This window comes from Phyllostomus discolor, chromosome 7, assembly GCF_004126475.2.
Source record: "Phyllostomus discolor isolate MPI-MPIP mPhyDis1 chromosome 7, mPhyDis1.pri.v3, whole genome shotgun sequence".
In the NCBI taxonomy this organism is placed as follows: Eukaryota; Metazoa; Chordata; class Mammalia; order Chiroptera; family Phyllostomidae; genus Phyllostomus; species Phyllostomus discolor.
Genome location: NC_040909.2, coordinates 51,738,652 through 51,753,208, shown reverse-complemented (window position 1 = coordinate 51,753,208; position 14,557 = coordinate 51,738,652). Strand labels below are relative to the sequence as shown.

The 14,557-nt window shown below is 41.4% G+C and overlaps 1 protein-coding gene across 1 annotated transcript; it reads left to right on the top strand.

Moving 5' to 3' along the window:
• Positions 1 to 4,814: 4,814 nt before the first annotated feature.
• Positions 4,815 to 14,390, top strand: PDHB (pyruvate dehydrogenase E1 subunit beta). The gene is made up of 10 exons (XM_028517961.2): positions 4,815 to 4,938; positions 5,027 to 5,080; positions 6,404 to 6,511; positions 6,604 to 6,666; positions 6,767 to 6,802; positions 6,938 to 7,223; positions 7,991 to 8,101; positions 12,528 to 12,619; positions 13,400 to 13,541; positions 13,880 to 14,390. The coding sequence occupies exons 1-10, from the start codon at positions 4,897 to 4,899 to the stop codon at positions 14,023 to 14,025; spliced, it is 1,080 nt and encodes a 359-aa protein (XP_028373762.1). The 5' UTR covers positions 4,815 to 4,896; the 3' UTR covers positions 14,026 to 14,390.
• The last annotated feature ends 167 nt before the right edge of the window (positions 14,391 to 14,557 follow it).

The following is a 14,557-nucleotide window of genomic DNA, read 5'->3' as shown; positions in this document are numbered from 1 at the left end:
ACAAATGTCTTTCAACAGGTAAATGGATAAACTGTTTTACATGCATACAACAGAATACTACTCAGCAATAAAAAAAAAAATGAACTATTGAAAACATCGATAACTTGAATGAATCTCAAAGGCAAGACAGTGAGTGAAATTAAGCTCGCCTTAAAAGTTACATTCTGTTTGATTTTTACTTATTTAACATCTGGAAAAAGCAACTGTCTAGCAACAGAGACACAAATTAGTGGTTGTCAGGGTGTGGAGGGATTGCTTCACACGGACAACAGGAGGAGTACTGGTGGTCATAGGACCATGGTGCATCCTGACTATGGTTATCATTACCCAAATGGATACCATCTTCAAAACTCAAAGCAGCTCAAAATTTTTTCGTATGCTCATTTATTTTTTATTATTCTTAACATTTTTATCCTCACCTGAAGGACACTTTTTTTTTTCATTGCTTTTAGAGAAAGAGGGAGAGGGAGAGACAGAGACAGACTGATGTGAGATAGAGAAACATCAATTGGTTGCCTCCATATACTCCAACTAGGGAGTGATCCCCCAACCTAGATATGTGCCCCTGACAAGAATCGAACTGTGACCCCTTGGTTTGCAGGAGATGCTCTAGCCAATTGAGCCACACCAGCCAGGGCCTGTATACTATTTTTTAAAAAAGCTTAACAAGGGCTAACATTCTTGTAAAGAAGGGAAAATACAGACATATATTGCTTAATACAAAGCCCCTTCTCTGTAAATACACAAAAGTAGTCATAGTGGCCTGACATGGCAGGGGGGAGGAAGAGGGCAACTGAGGCTCAGGGACTGGAAGAGCGACTTTCTCTACAAATAAGATAAATTTACTATTCAAAAACATTTTTAATTAAAAATAAAATAAAAACATAGGTGCATATGAATATATTGGAAATAAAATATGCAAAATTATGAGATATTTTGCTTATAAGTGGGATATAGAGTTTCCTTTTGGGAAGTAAGTTTTGAAGATGGATGGTGGTGGTGGTTGACCACTACTGTGAATGTATTTAATAATACTGAACCGTTATACTTAAAAGTGGCTTAAACAATGGTAAAATTTTACATTATGTGTGTTCACCACAATAAAAAAACAATCTAGTCAGACTGTTAGCAAAAGATTTGAACAGACCACTTCACCAAAGATGGATGGCAAGTAAGTAAATATCATTAACTATTATAGAAATGCAAGTTAAAGCCATGAGGAATACTGCTACACATTTATTAGAATGGCCAAAATTTAAAATTAATATCAAGTGCTGGCAAGGATCCAGAGCAAGTGGATTTTATACATTGCTGGAGGTATTAAAAATATGGGGTCTGGCAGAAGTAATGCCTACTTGGCTGTGGTTGGTAGGGTAATAACATGGGTGTAATAATTTATAGTTTTAATTTGAACATTTCACCTAAAATGTCATATGGTGTGCTTGAGTGTGATATTGTTATGTTACAGAGTTACGTGCTAATAATTTTGTAATAAAAAAGGGGCATTATTTGTGCTGGTCCCTGTAGTATGGTCATTCTGTGAAAAACAGTCTAGCAATTTCTTAAAAGTTAAACATACACTTACTGTACGACTGAAGCTCTGGGTACTTACATGAAGAAATGAAAACTTGTATTTCAAGCATAAACCTGTTAACCAATGTTCATAGCAGCTTTATTGGTAATAGCTAAAACTTGATACAACCCCAATATCCTTCAATGGATGACTAGATAAACTGACTGTAACTATCCTACAAAAATTCATCAACTAAAAGAAATGGCCCTGGCTGGCGTAGCTCAGGGATTGAGCGCAGGCTGTGAACCAAAGTGCGCAGGTTGGATTCCCAGTCAGGGTACATGCTTGGGTTGCAGGCAATGACCCCCAGCAACCGCACATTGATGTTCTCTCTCTCTCTATCCTCTACTCTGTCTCCCTCCCTTCCCTGTCTAAAAATAAATAAATAAAATCTTACAAAAAAAAGAAATGAAATGTTGATACACATGACTTGAATGGATCTCAAGGGCATTAGACTGAATGACCACTAGGGTTAAAGAGTTACATAGATATGAACCCATGTATAAAACATTCTTGAAATAACAAACTATACTGCTTGAGAAGAGATCAGTGGTTGCCCAGAAGTTAGGGGAATGGTGGTGGGTGGTGTGATTATGAGGTAACGCGACAGAGCTTCTTTGTGGTGATGGAAACGCTGTATTCTGACTGTGGGTGGTGGTGATGTGAATCTGTACATGTGATAAAATTCTATGGTACTATATACACACAAAAGAATGAGTATAAAATTGGTGAAAGCTGAATAAAGTCTATCTCTACTTCAGTTAATAATATTGTACAAAATTTGGGAGTTTTGATAATGTACTATGATTATATACTATCACTGGGCAAAGCTGGGTGAACTCTGTACTATTTTTGTAACTTTTTGTGAGTCTTACATCTTTCGAAAGAATTATAAGACAAAAAAAGAGTACACCACTATACAATTAAAAACACAACGAATCTCAAAAACATTTCCTGAGCTAAAGAAGACAAAAATAAGATACATCTCATAGTTCCCTTTATTTTAAGTTCTAAAACAGGCAAACTAAAATATGATAAGGGAAATCAGATCTGTGGTTGCTTGTGTGGCAATATGTGGGAAATGACTGGGAGGAAACATGAGGGAACTTTCTGGGGTGGTAGAAATGTGCATTTTACTCAGGTTAAGTTACATCTAAAAAGTTGGGGGGTGGGGGGAAAAAAGCCCCTCATTAATAAACCTTGCTTGCAATGCATATACACACAAAGTTGGTCAAGCTCATAGAGACTGAAAACTTCGGGTAAAGGACTTTGGACTATCTAAAGTGACTAGAGGACAAATGTCCTATGACTTTGGGAAAGATTTAATTCCGAGAGACAAGTGGCCTAGTTAGCCAATTAACACTTCCAATCCCTTTTGTAAAATTTAGCAGAATATGAACGTAGACTGGCTTGGTAAAGACTATGGATTTAAAATTCAGACTTTATCTTTTGTGCCTTTTAAGCAGAAAATTGTGCCTAGCATTTCCAAACTGGCCATTTATAGAGTGTGAAAGGAAAGCACATATACTGACGAATATCCCTAGTGTCTAAAATGTCCACAGTCATTATCTCAAAGGGAAATTCTCAGCTGAGGTTCAACTGAGTCCTGAGGAGTTGCACTGCTTTCCTGACTCAGCTGGCCAGGACTAGCTGGAGACTCAGTGTTCCTGGCTTTTCAGATCTCTACATAATATGGCTCAAGATTACAATCATTTGTCTAGACCAGAGTCCAGATTCTGGCTTCTCTTTGTGTCATTCTTCCTTCATCTGAAATCTCCCTTGCTTTGTAATTCTAGTTCTGAAATCTTTCAGTGCTGATGATGTGACAGCTGACCCCATTTTCATTGTAAACCAGAACCCAGGAATCCCCGAGGGGCTAACATCTCAAATTCAGGGATTTCTCAGGGATGCTGTGGCTGTCTGTGAAGTGCTGGGGCTTCCTGCCAAGAACTGGAGAGTCTTGGAAGGTCTTGACTCCATACCTTAGAGAACATCTCTCCATTTTACAGATGATGAAGCAGAGAGCCCCAAAGATTAAAGGCCATCTCTATGCAGCTGTCCTCAAATTTGTATCTCTAGCCCTGCCTAGCCTCTAGTTCTAGGCTCCTATATCCAACTAGGGTATGACCCAGTCATCTAAATTTAGCTGGTTCAAAATGGACTCTTTCTACCTGCTTCCAGGCTCCCCAACACAGCATCTATCCAAACACACACACCCAAATCTTCAACTCTTCCCCTTTCCTCACGGCAATCCTATTTCCCCCTGTTGCAAATAGATCTCAAATCTGTCCCCCTGTACTTATCCTCAAAACTGTCCCTAGTCCAGCTCTCTCTCTGCTGCTTCTGCCCTCTCACACTCCATTCTTACTCAGCAACCAGACACTCCTGTGATCTAGTCAGTCCCTGCTGCACGGGTTTCCCACAGGCCTAGATTAAACCCAGACTTGGAGGATGCACCGCCAGACTACAGCCCACAGAAGAGTTTCGTTTGGAATATCTAGGGGAGGACTGGGGACTAATGGTGTCCCCTATGGCCTCACCTACCACTTGACTCCCAAGCGTCAAAGTGAGACAAATGAGAGGAAGCTTCCAGAGGCTGCCCTAGTCACATGTTTGGCCCTAAAGGAAAGGCCCTCTCTAAAGGCAGGTTGTTGTAAATCTCCTTATGGCCAGGACCCAGACTTCTACTTTAGAAAAGCAGTGAAAAAAGCCAGTCCGGCTCAATTAAACCATCTCTGCTTCAGTCTACCTATCTGTGAAAAGGAGATAACACTAATTACCTGAGAAAGTTCCTGGGAGAATGAAATGAGCTCTAAAGCACTTACCACAGCACACAGTAGGCGCTTAATGTTCAGTGAAAGCCCTTGCATTCTGAGGAACCAACAGACAGAGCTATCCAAAACTGGACTCACTCGTAAGATGCTGAATCTCTGTCACTAGAGCGTATACACATTTCCTGAGCGAAAGCGCTACTTGGTGGCCAAAGGATTTTTTGTGACCGCAGAAATCTCGCTTAGGTCTTAAGTCCCTCCAGCTTCGAGTTTGCCCTTAGAGCCTGACTTCTGGTGCCAGCGCTTCAAGCAACACCACCCAAGAATGTGTCCTCAGCCAGCACCCCGGGGACGAGAAACCTCCGACCAACAGAAATTAAGTTCATGGGAGTCCACCCTAGGTAGAGTGACAAGCCATCTCAGCGAGAGGGAAGGGACGCGGCACGCAGGCGCCGCGCTCTGCCATTGGTCAGCGCCAGCAGAGAGGCGGGACCCTTGACGTAGCAGCACGGCTGTGCTGTCATTCGGCGGCGGCTTAGAGGACACGGTAAGATGGCGGGGGTGTCTGGGCTAGTACGGAGACCCCTTCAGCAGGTAGGCAGCGGTGCGCGGACCCTATGACCCTGCGCGATCCCTGCCCACTCCGCATGCCCTTTAAGCTCCTTTTTTCTCTCTCCGCCAGGTTTCCGGGCTGCTTAGGAGGCGCTTTCACCAGACGGCGCCGGCGGCGCTGCAGGTAATTGGTCCGGACGCCGGCCCTGGCAGGGAGGGGGGTCCCCTCCTCTGTGGGTAGAGGCTGGGGTCGCGCCTGCGCAGTGGTGGGTGAGCACTGTTGGGAGAGGCTGCACTGGCCTTGGAGTCCATGGACCCCCGCATCCTGCCTGGGACTCCTCCTGCCTTTTCTGCGGCCCCGGCAACAAACACCAGCATGTTATCCCCTGGATCCTCTTAGAATCTGTTGTGCGACATGAGGAAACTAGACTTGACTTTTCCCCCAGATCACCCCCGTTTTCATTTTTATTGTGGTGGAATATACATAACAAATTAACCATTTTCAAGTGACTATTAAGTGGCACTAAGTTCCATTTCACTATGTTGTGTAGCCATCACCACCAGCCATCGCCAGAACTTCATCTCTAACAGAAACTGTGTAGTACCGAGTAAACACAAACTCAGTGTCTCCCCTTAGCCCCGGTAACTACTCTATTGCACTTTCTGTACCTCTTCTAGGTATACCCTGTGGGTGGAATCATGCAATATTTGTCCTTTTATATCTGGCTTATTTTTCACTTAGCATAACGTTTTCAAGGTTCATTCGTGTTGCAGCATGTTACGAATTTCATTGTTTTAATGGCTGAATAATATTCCATTGCATGTATATATCACATTTTGTTTATATGTTCATCAGTTGATGGACATTTGGATAGTTTCCACCTTTTAGATTTGTAAGTAATGCTACAATGAACATGGGTGTGCAAGAATCTGAGCCTCTGCTTTCAGTTCTTTTGTACATATATTAAGGGGAATAGTTGGATTATATGGTAATTCTATGTTGAACTTTTTGAAGACACCCCCTTTTTTTTGAAGACACCCCCTTTTTTTACTAGAACATTCTACCAACCTATATGGTAAAATAACTCCTAGATCCTGAAGGCAAAGTATTTGTTAGTGCCTGGCACCTAGTGAGTGCTCAATATGTAAAATTATTTAGGCTTCCTTAACAGTTCTTTAAGTATGGAAGTAAAACAACCCAGTATACTTTCTGCATATGAAGTTTCACCTATAAACTGGTCTGGCCAACAAACAGATCCCTTAAGTCTAGGTATGCATCAAGCAAAGTGTTAAGTAAGCTTCTTATCAACATGTCCAATAAAGATTAGCTATGTGTGATAAAAGTGTTACTTTTAGAATTCTTTGACCTTTTCAAGAGAAGCCTGTTCCAGAGATAGTTTTCATATTATATGCTGTGGGCTTCCTAGATAATTATATAGGGGGAGAATCTCAATCATTACCTAAATAATCGAGTAGCTTACTGAATGTTTCCCTATACCTGTGACAGGTGACAGTTCGTGAGGCTCTAAATCAAGGCATGGATGAGGAGCTGGAAAGAGATGAGAAGGTATTTCTGCTTGGGGAAGAAGTTGCCCAGTATGATGGGGCATACAAGGTAACCAAGATAATATGAAAACTCTACAAAATTGAGGTGACTATCTGCTCCCATACATACTTAAAAGTAAGGGGGCCAATGCTTAATTTTAGGTTAGTCGAGGCCTATGGAAGAAATATGGAGATAAGAGGATCATAGACACACCCATATCTGAGGTAAGCCTTCCACCAGAAAGCAGACCTTTGAGGGGCACATCTGTTAAAATGTACACAGTTCTAATTTTTATGGGTTTTCATGTTTATATTTATTTTATAGATGGGCTTTGCTGGAATTGCAGTAGGTGCAGCTATGGTATGAATCTTTATGAATCTCTCCAAAGAGATTTTTAACATGACCTTTGAAAACATTATTTGAATGTTGTAAGTGGTTGCCCCTCTTCATTGTTGTTTTTAAGTCTTTTTAACATCTGTGTTTTTGATTTGACAGGCTGGGTTGCGGCCCATTTGTGAATTTATGACCTTCAATTTCTCTATGCAAGCTATCGACCAGGTTATAAACTCAGCTGCCAAGACCTACTACATGTCAGCAGGCTTTCAGCCTGTGCCCATAGTCTTCAGGGGGCCCAATGGTGCCTCAGCAGGTGTAGCTGCCCAGCACTCACAGTGCTTTGCTGCCTGGTATGGGCACTGCCCAGGCTTAAAGGTAGTCAGCCCCTGGAATTCAGAGGATGCAAAAGGACTTATTAAATCAGCCATTCGGGATAACAATCCAGGTCAGCAGATTAACACTTGGGTCTCTTGTGAACATTGAAAAACTAAAGTGAAACTTGAATGGAAGGCACCAATAAAGGCTTCCCGTTATGCTTAGATGTATCCTATAAAATGCTAATAATTTACAGATACAGTAAAGATAGGAAAAGATGTTGTTTTTCTTATTTCTGACTATATGGGGGCCAGTTAGGTAAAGGAGACTTTACTGCATACCTAGAACACTGATTTAACCTCCATAGATAAAATTAGGATTTGACCAGACTACAAATGTCAGTACCTAAACCATCCTCAAGGGTACTAGACACAATAGACAAAGGGCTTCCTGATCAGCACAGTGAAACTTTTCACAAAATAAATGATAGTAATGCTCTCTTTCCTGGGAGCATGCCCACACCTTTTTTCCAAGGCATGCATCTTCTAAACGCTAAAGGTCCGTCCTCACAAGACTTGCAACTAGGGAGCAATGGGCAGTGACAGGGGGGTCAACCAGGGCTAACCCCCTGACCCTGTCTCCAAGGCCCCTTTTCTCTGATTTACCAGTGAGCCAAAAAAGCCCCACCTAAGTTCATTTCTTTCCTATAACATTTCTGGAGAGCCAGAGCAGCCCAGCCTAGGCTCTCCTGTTGCTTCTTCTATTCTAAGCCCTTCCTTGTTTCACTGTCCCTAGCTTTAATAAATGTGTTATCAAAAAAAAAAAAGAAGGAACGATAGTCTTCTGTGTACATTTTTAGTCATGTGTGACTTGCATTTAAATATTTGTATTTTGCAGTGGTGATGCTAGAAAATGAATTGATGTATGGAGTTCCTTTTGAACTTCCTCCAGAAGCTCAGTCAAAAGACTTTCTGATTCCTATTGGAAAAGCCAAAATAGAAAGGCCAGGTGAGAGAACTTAGTATACATTTAAACATTATTTGTAATCCAGCTCCTCTATTTGTGTTATTATTCATATTCATCCTAAACTGTATTTCCCTTTACTTTGAGAAGGGAATTATAGAATGAGTTCCAGTTAAGAATGGGTCATGCCTTAATGGCTTATACAGTGCTCATACACTTGTACTTTTCTAAATCCTAATCCAGTAGATTTGTATTTCTTTTTTTAATTGTATATTTATTTTACATGTTTAAACTTCAGTCTCCTTCAAAGTACTCTCCATTTGATGCAATACACCTATTGAGATGTTTTTCCACTGCTCAAAACAGTTCTTGAACTTGTCGATTTTGATGCCTTTTAGGGCTTCTGCCATTTTTTTAAATTTTCATAAGAGAAAATTTATTAAAGAATTGCCTTTTATTCTATGACTTGTTTGCCCCTTTTCTGGATTAAAATTCTAGGTTTTTTAAAATCTACTTTATTGACTATACTATTACAGTTGTCCCATTCTTTTCTCCCTTTTATTCCCCTCCACCCTGTATCCCTCTGCCCACCATCATTCCGCCACCTTAGTTCATGTCCATGGGTTGTACAGTTACGTTCTTTGGCTTCTCTTTTTTTAAAAAAAATTTTATTTATTGACTTGAGAGAGAGACAGACAGACATTGATTTGTTGTTCCACTTATTGATGGATTCATTGGTTGATTCTTGTATGTGCCCTGACCAGGGAGCAAACCTACAACCTTGGCATATTGGGGCAATGCTCCAGCCAAGTGATCTATGCGGCCAGGGCCTGGCTTCTCCATTTCCCATACTATTCTTAACCTCCCCCTGTCTATTTTGTTCCTACCATTTATGCTTCTTATTCTCTGTACTTTTCCCCCATCCTCCTCCTACCTGCTCCCCCACTGATAACTCTCCATGTAGTCTCTATTTCTGTGATTCGTTCCTGTTCAAGTTGTTTGCTTAGGAATGAGCTCAACTTCCGGGCAAGATGGAGGATAGGTGGACGCACCGTACCTCCTCGTACAACCAAGATTAGAAAACCAATAATTTACAACAATAATTTACTATCAGAATAACACCCAGATCCGGCAGAGGATTTATCTGAATGGAAGTCAGGCAGCCAAGAAGTTGAAGTAGACGCGTTCATCCGGACTGGTAGGAGAAGACGAGCCGGCGGGCGCGGGGCTGGCTCGGTCGCGGCGCGCGGAGGTCGGGGGAAGGTTTGGCGCGAAATCGGCGCAAAAGCCATTGGGCGCATAAGAAGGAAGCGGTGATCCCTGAGTAACGCAAGCTGTTGGCTGGCAGACCCAGAGGGGCCAGCGATTGTGGACCAGGGCAGAACTCGCGGTCCGGAAGCCCAGACAAGGGTCTGAGTCCAGGGGAACGGAACTACCACCATTGTTTTCCTCCGCCCCCGCCCCCACATATATGTCACAATCTAGCAAACCGGGGGTGCCCAGCCCTGTGAGCACCTAAGGCTTCCGCCCCCACCATAACAAGAGCAACCAGACCGAAAAAAAAAAAAAGAGGACAGGGAAAAAAAAAACAAAACCATGTTTTCAACAGAGCAGATCAGTCCCCCAGGACTCATCCTTTTGAGCGACCAGAATTAGCCAATCTATCAGATGCGCAGTTCAAAACACTGGTGATCAGAAAGCTCACGGAACTGGTGGATTTTGGACGAATCTAGATGAAAGAATGCAGATTACCATAAAACAGATGCAGGAAGACACGCGGAGGAGAGCCAATAGTGAAAGGAAGGAATCTGAGTCTCAAAACAATACAGTGGACCAGAAGGAAGAGTAGAATCAACCAAGCAGGAAAGCATGATGAAATAAGAATTCAAAAATTGAGGAAAAGATTAAGAGCATCCAAGACACCTTTAAACGTTCCAATATCCGAATTATAGGGGTACCAGAATCGGAAGGGGAAAAGCAACAGATTGAGCACGTATTTGAACAAATAATAAAGGAGAACTTCCCCAATCTGGCAAAGGAACAGTCTTCCAAGAAATCCAAGAAGCTCAGAGAGCCCCAAGAAGTTGGACCCAAGAAGAAACACACCAAGACACATCATAATTACATTAGCCAAGGTAAAAACGAAGGAGAGAATCCTAGAAGCAGCAAGAGGTAAGGGGACAGTCACCTAAAAGGAGTTCCCATCAGACTGTCAGCTGATTTCTCCAAAGAGACTTTACAGGCAAGAAGGGGCTGGAAAGAAATATTCCAAGTCATGAAAGACAAGGACCTACATCCCAGGTTGCTCTATCCAGCAAAGCTCTCATTTAGAATGGAAGGGCAGATAAAGTGCTTCTCAGATAAGGTCAAGTTAAAGGAGTTCATCATCACCAAGCCCTTATTTTATGAAATGCTAAAGGGACTTATCTAAGAAAAGAAGATAAAGAAAAGACATGTATAGTAAAAGGACAGCAAACTCACAATATCAACAACCACACCTAAAGCAAAACCAAAAGAAACTAAGTAAACAATTAGAACAGGAACAGAACCACAGAAATGGAGGGCACATGGAGGGTTAGCAGCAGGGGGGTGGGAGGAGGAGAGAGGGGGAAAAGGTATAGAGAATAAGTAGCATAGAATGTAGGTTGAAAATAGGGGGAGGGCAAGAATAGTATGGGAAATGTAGAAACTAAAGAACTCATAAGTATGACACATGGACATGAACTAAAGGGGGAAATGTGGGTGGGAGGGGGTACAGGGGGGGAGGGGAGAGAAGGGGGGAAATGGGACAACTGTAATAGCATAATCAATAAAATATATTTAAAAAAAAAAGTTGTTTGCTTAGCTTGTTTTTTTGTTTGTTTTATTTTAGGTTTCAGTTGTTGATAGCTGTGAGTTTTGTTGTCATTTTACTGTTCATAGTTTTGATCTTTCTCTTAGATAAGTCCTTTAACATTTCATATAAGGCCTTGGTGATGATAAACTCCTTTAACTTGAACTTGTCTGGGAAGCACTTTATTGCTCTTCCATTCTAAATGATAACTTCATGGTGGGATAGAGTAATCTTGGATGTAGGTCCTTGCCTTTCATGAATTAAATATTTCTTTGCAACCCTTTCCTGCTACAAGGTTTCTTTTTAGAAAGCACCTGATAGCCTTATGGGAACTTCTTTGTAGATAACTCTCTCCTTTTCTCTTGCTGCTTTTAAGATATTCTCCTTCTCCTTAATCTTGGGTAACTTAATGATGATGTGCCTTGGTGTCACGTCCTTAGGTCCAACTTCCTTAGGACTCTCTGAGCTTCATGGACTTCCTTCCTTGAAGTCTATTTCCTTTGCCAGATTGGGGAAGTTCTCCTTCATTATTTTTTCAAATAAGTTTTCCATTTTTTCCTCTCCCTCTTCTCCTCCTGGTACCCTATGATTCAAATGTTGGAATGTTTAAAATTGTCCAGAAGTTCCTAAGCGTCTCCTCATTTTTTTGAATTCTTGTTTCTTCATTCTTTTCTAGTTGAATGTTTATTTCTTCCTTCTGGTCCAAATTGTTGATTTGAATCCCAGTTTCCTTTCACTGTTGGTTCCCTGTACATTTTTCTTTATTTCACTTTCATAGCCTTCACTTTTCCTCTATTTTGCAACCATTCACAACCATTTCTGTGAGGATCCTGATTACCAGTGTTTTGAACTCTGTATCTGATAGGTTGACTATCTCTATTTTTTGGTTTTGGCATGCCTATTAAATAGTAAGGGGCGGAGCCTTAGGTGTTCACCAGAGTGGGGCAACCCACGTCCCTGTGTTGTGGTGCTATATGTGAGGGAGGGGTCATAGAGGGAACAGTGCTGCTTGCTCAGTTCTCTGCTGGCTTTTAGCTACTTCCTCTACTAGCCACAAGCAAATTAGGCCCTTCTGGTGCTGCTTCCCAGGTGGGTGGTTTTTGTTCTAGGACCCTGTGGGTCTCTCCAACAAACTCTCCTGTGAGGCTGGGAGTTTCTCCCACTGCTGCAACCCCCACGGATTTTTTCAGTCAGAGGTTTTGAGGCTTTATTTCCCCGCACTGGAACCCTGAGTTGCGTGGTCTGTATCGCTCCCCAGTTCTTCCTCCTGGTTTATCCGAACGCAAATGTGGGACTGTCCATCTACCAGCTGCTGCCTCATTCAAGTCCTCTCTGCCCTGGCTGCCTGTCTCCACCCCTCGTAGTGGTCTGGATGAATGTTCTTCTTTAATTCTTGGGTTGTGAGACTTTGATACAGATTAATTTCCTGGCAGTTGGTTATTTTTTAATTTGTTGTCCTTTTGGTTGTGTGAGGAGACAAAGTGTATCTGCCTATGCCTCCATCTTAGCCGGAAGTCTGTATTTCATTTCTAAGAAGGTTGCCACATTCTTCATATCACTGCAGTGAAGCCGAGTTGAAGATTGTACAAATGAACTTAGTTTCAATCTGACCTCTGATCTGTGACCACTTTGTTTCAGGGACACATATAACTGTAGTTGCCCATTCGAGACCTGTGGGCCACTGCTTAGAAGCTGCAACAGTGCTGTCTAAAGAGGGAATTGAATGTGAGGTGAGTGGACATTCTGTTCTAAAAAAAAATCAGAAATGTTTCTTTTAAATTTAAGACCCAGACATAGTTTGAGTTCTATAACAAGATGTAAATCTTGCCTTTGTCACTCAGTTCTGCCCCTGCTTAAAGCTGGGAATCTGCTTGTTTTCTCAGTACATAGTTTTTTACCACGTACGTTTTAGATCTTTTAAAATAATACCCCTTTCTCAAGTTAAAAATCCAGCCTCGGAGCTGGAGGTTGGGGAAGGGGAAACTTGAAAGTCAATGAACCTAGCCCTTTCTTATCTGGGACCTGCCACTTGTTAGTTATGCTTGGGCAAGTTATGTACAGTAAGTCTCAAAAGACATGGAGTGACAGAGAGGAGGTTTGACAGAACAGCAGAGGGACAGCTGGCTACAGAGATCAGAGAGGTAGGGACAGTATGTTTTCTGTCCCATCAGGGTGGTTGTAAGAAATTACACTTAATGTAGTGCCTGGTACACAGTAAAACAGTCAAACGTGAGTTGTTATTTTGATGAGAAGGAAGTTAAAGCCAAGGGAGGTAAGTGAATTCTGTAATTTAACAAGAGCTACTTAATGTAGAGATAAGTAAGATATAGTAGAGATAAGATGTTTGTTTTAATTAAATTTCTCTCTTATATCTTGTGTATAAATTGGCATATTAGATTTTCCTAGACACAAAGACTGATAGGAAACAAAAAAAAGTGGTGTTATGGGAATAAGACTGTATTTATGATGCAGTGGCTCTGTAAAACTTGTCGACTACATCATCTGTTCAGGTAATAAATATGCGGACCATCAGACCAATGGATATTGAAACAATAGAAGCCAGTGTCATGAAGACCAATCATCTCATAACTGTGGAAGGGGGCTGGCCACAGTTTGGAGTAGGAGCTGAAATTTGTGCCAGGATCATGGAAGGTATTTCTGAGAAACTGGTTTTGGAATAGTCAAGCTGTATTAAACACTGTACCTGGATACCGGATAAAGAGATTAAAAGCTGGGAGAGGCCAAATGGCTTGAACTTTAAATTTGTCGGCTTGGCATGGGGGGGCAGGGGCGCATAAATTTTTAAAAAGCAAAACCAAAAATAGTAAAAAAAAAATAAATATAAAATAAATAAAAAGCAAACCAGAAACAATCCCCAGTAATTAGTATTTCTTTAGATTCTTGTATTTGGACAGCTACACTGTGTCAAAGTGTTGGTGTGCAGTTAGCTTTTCTGGCCTCTCTCTCAGTTAAGCTTCCTTCCCTCCTAGGCCCTGCATTCAACTTCCTGGACGCTCCTGCAGTTCGCGTCACTGGTGCTGACGTCCCGATGCCTTATGCAAAGATTCTAGAAGACAACTCTGTACCTCAGGTTAAAGACATCATATTCGCAATAAAGAAAACATTGAATGTCTAGTTTTGACTTGAATATCAAATAATTGGGATTATTTAAAGTACTTGCTGACACTACCTGGATTGACTTTATGATTCATAAATGTTTTTGTACTGGGAAAAAGTTTAAATGTGATTGTATCTGGAAAAACTTCATCCTTACTGCCTGCAATTCCATGCCTGTTTTTTTGTCTGTTACAATTGCCGTTTCTTTGAATAAGACCAATGTAAAATTGTACCCTCTCACTGGAAGGACAAGGTTTGAAAGTGGCAGAGTCCTGATGAAAGATTTATCCAAAAACAGGCAACTTGTATCTAAAAATAAAAGCATATGATCTACATTTCCTGTTAGATTGTTTTGATAAGGAATAAAGGGATCCCTAACTATGATTAATTATATTTTTATGTTCTTGAAAATAACTGTGGGGTGGAAGTCTTAAAATTGTATGAAGAAATTTGTGTCATCAGGAACTGATTGTTAATGATCCTAGACTACATCACACTGACAACAGGAACTTGTCCACAGACTCTTTAATACCTCATTCTAAATAGGGTTT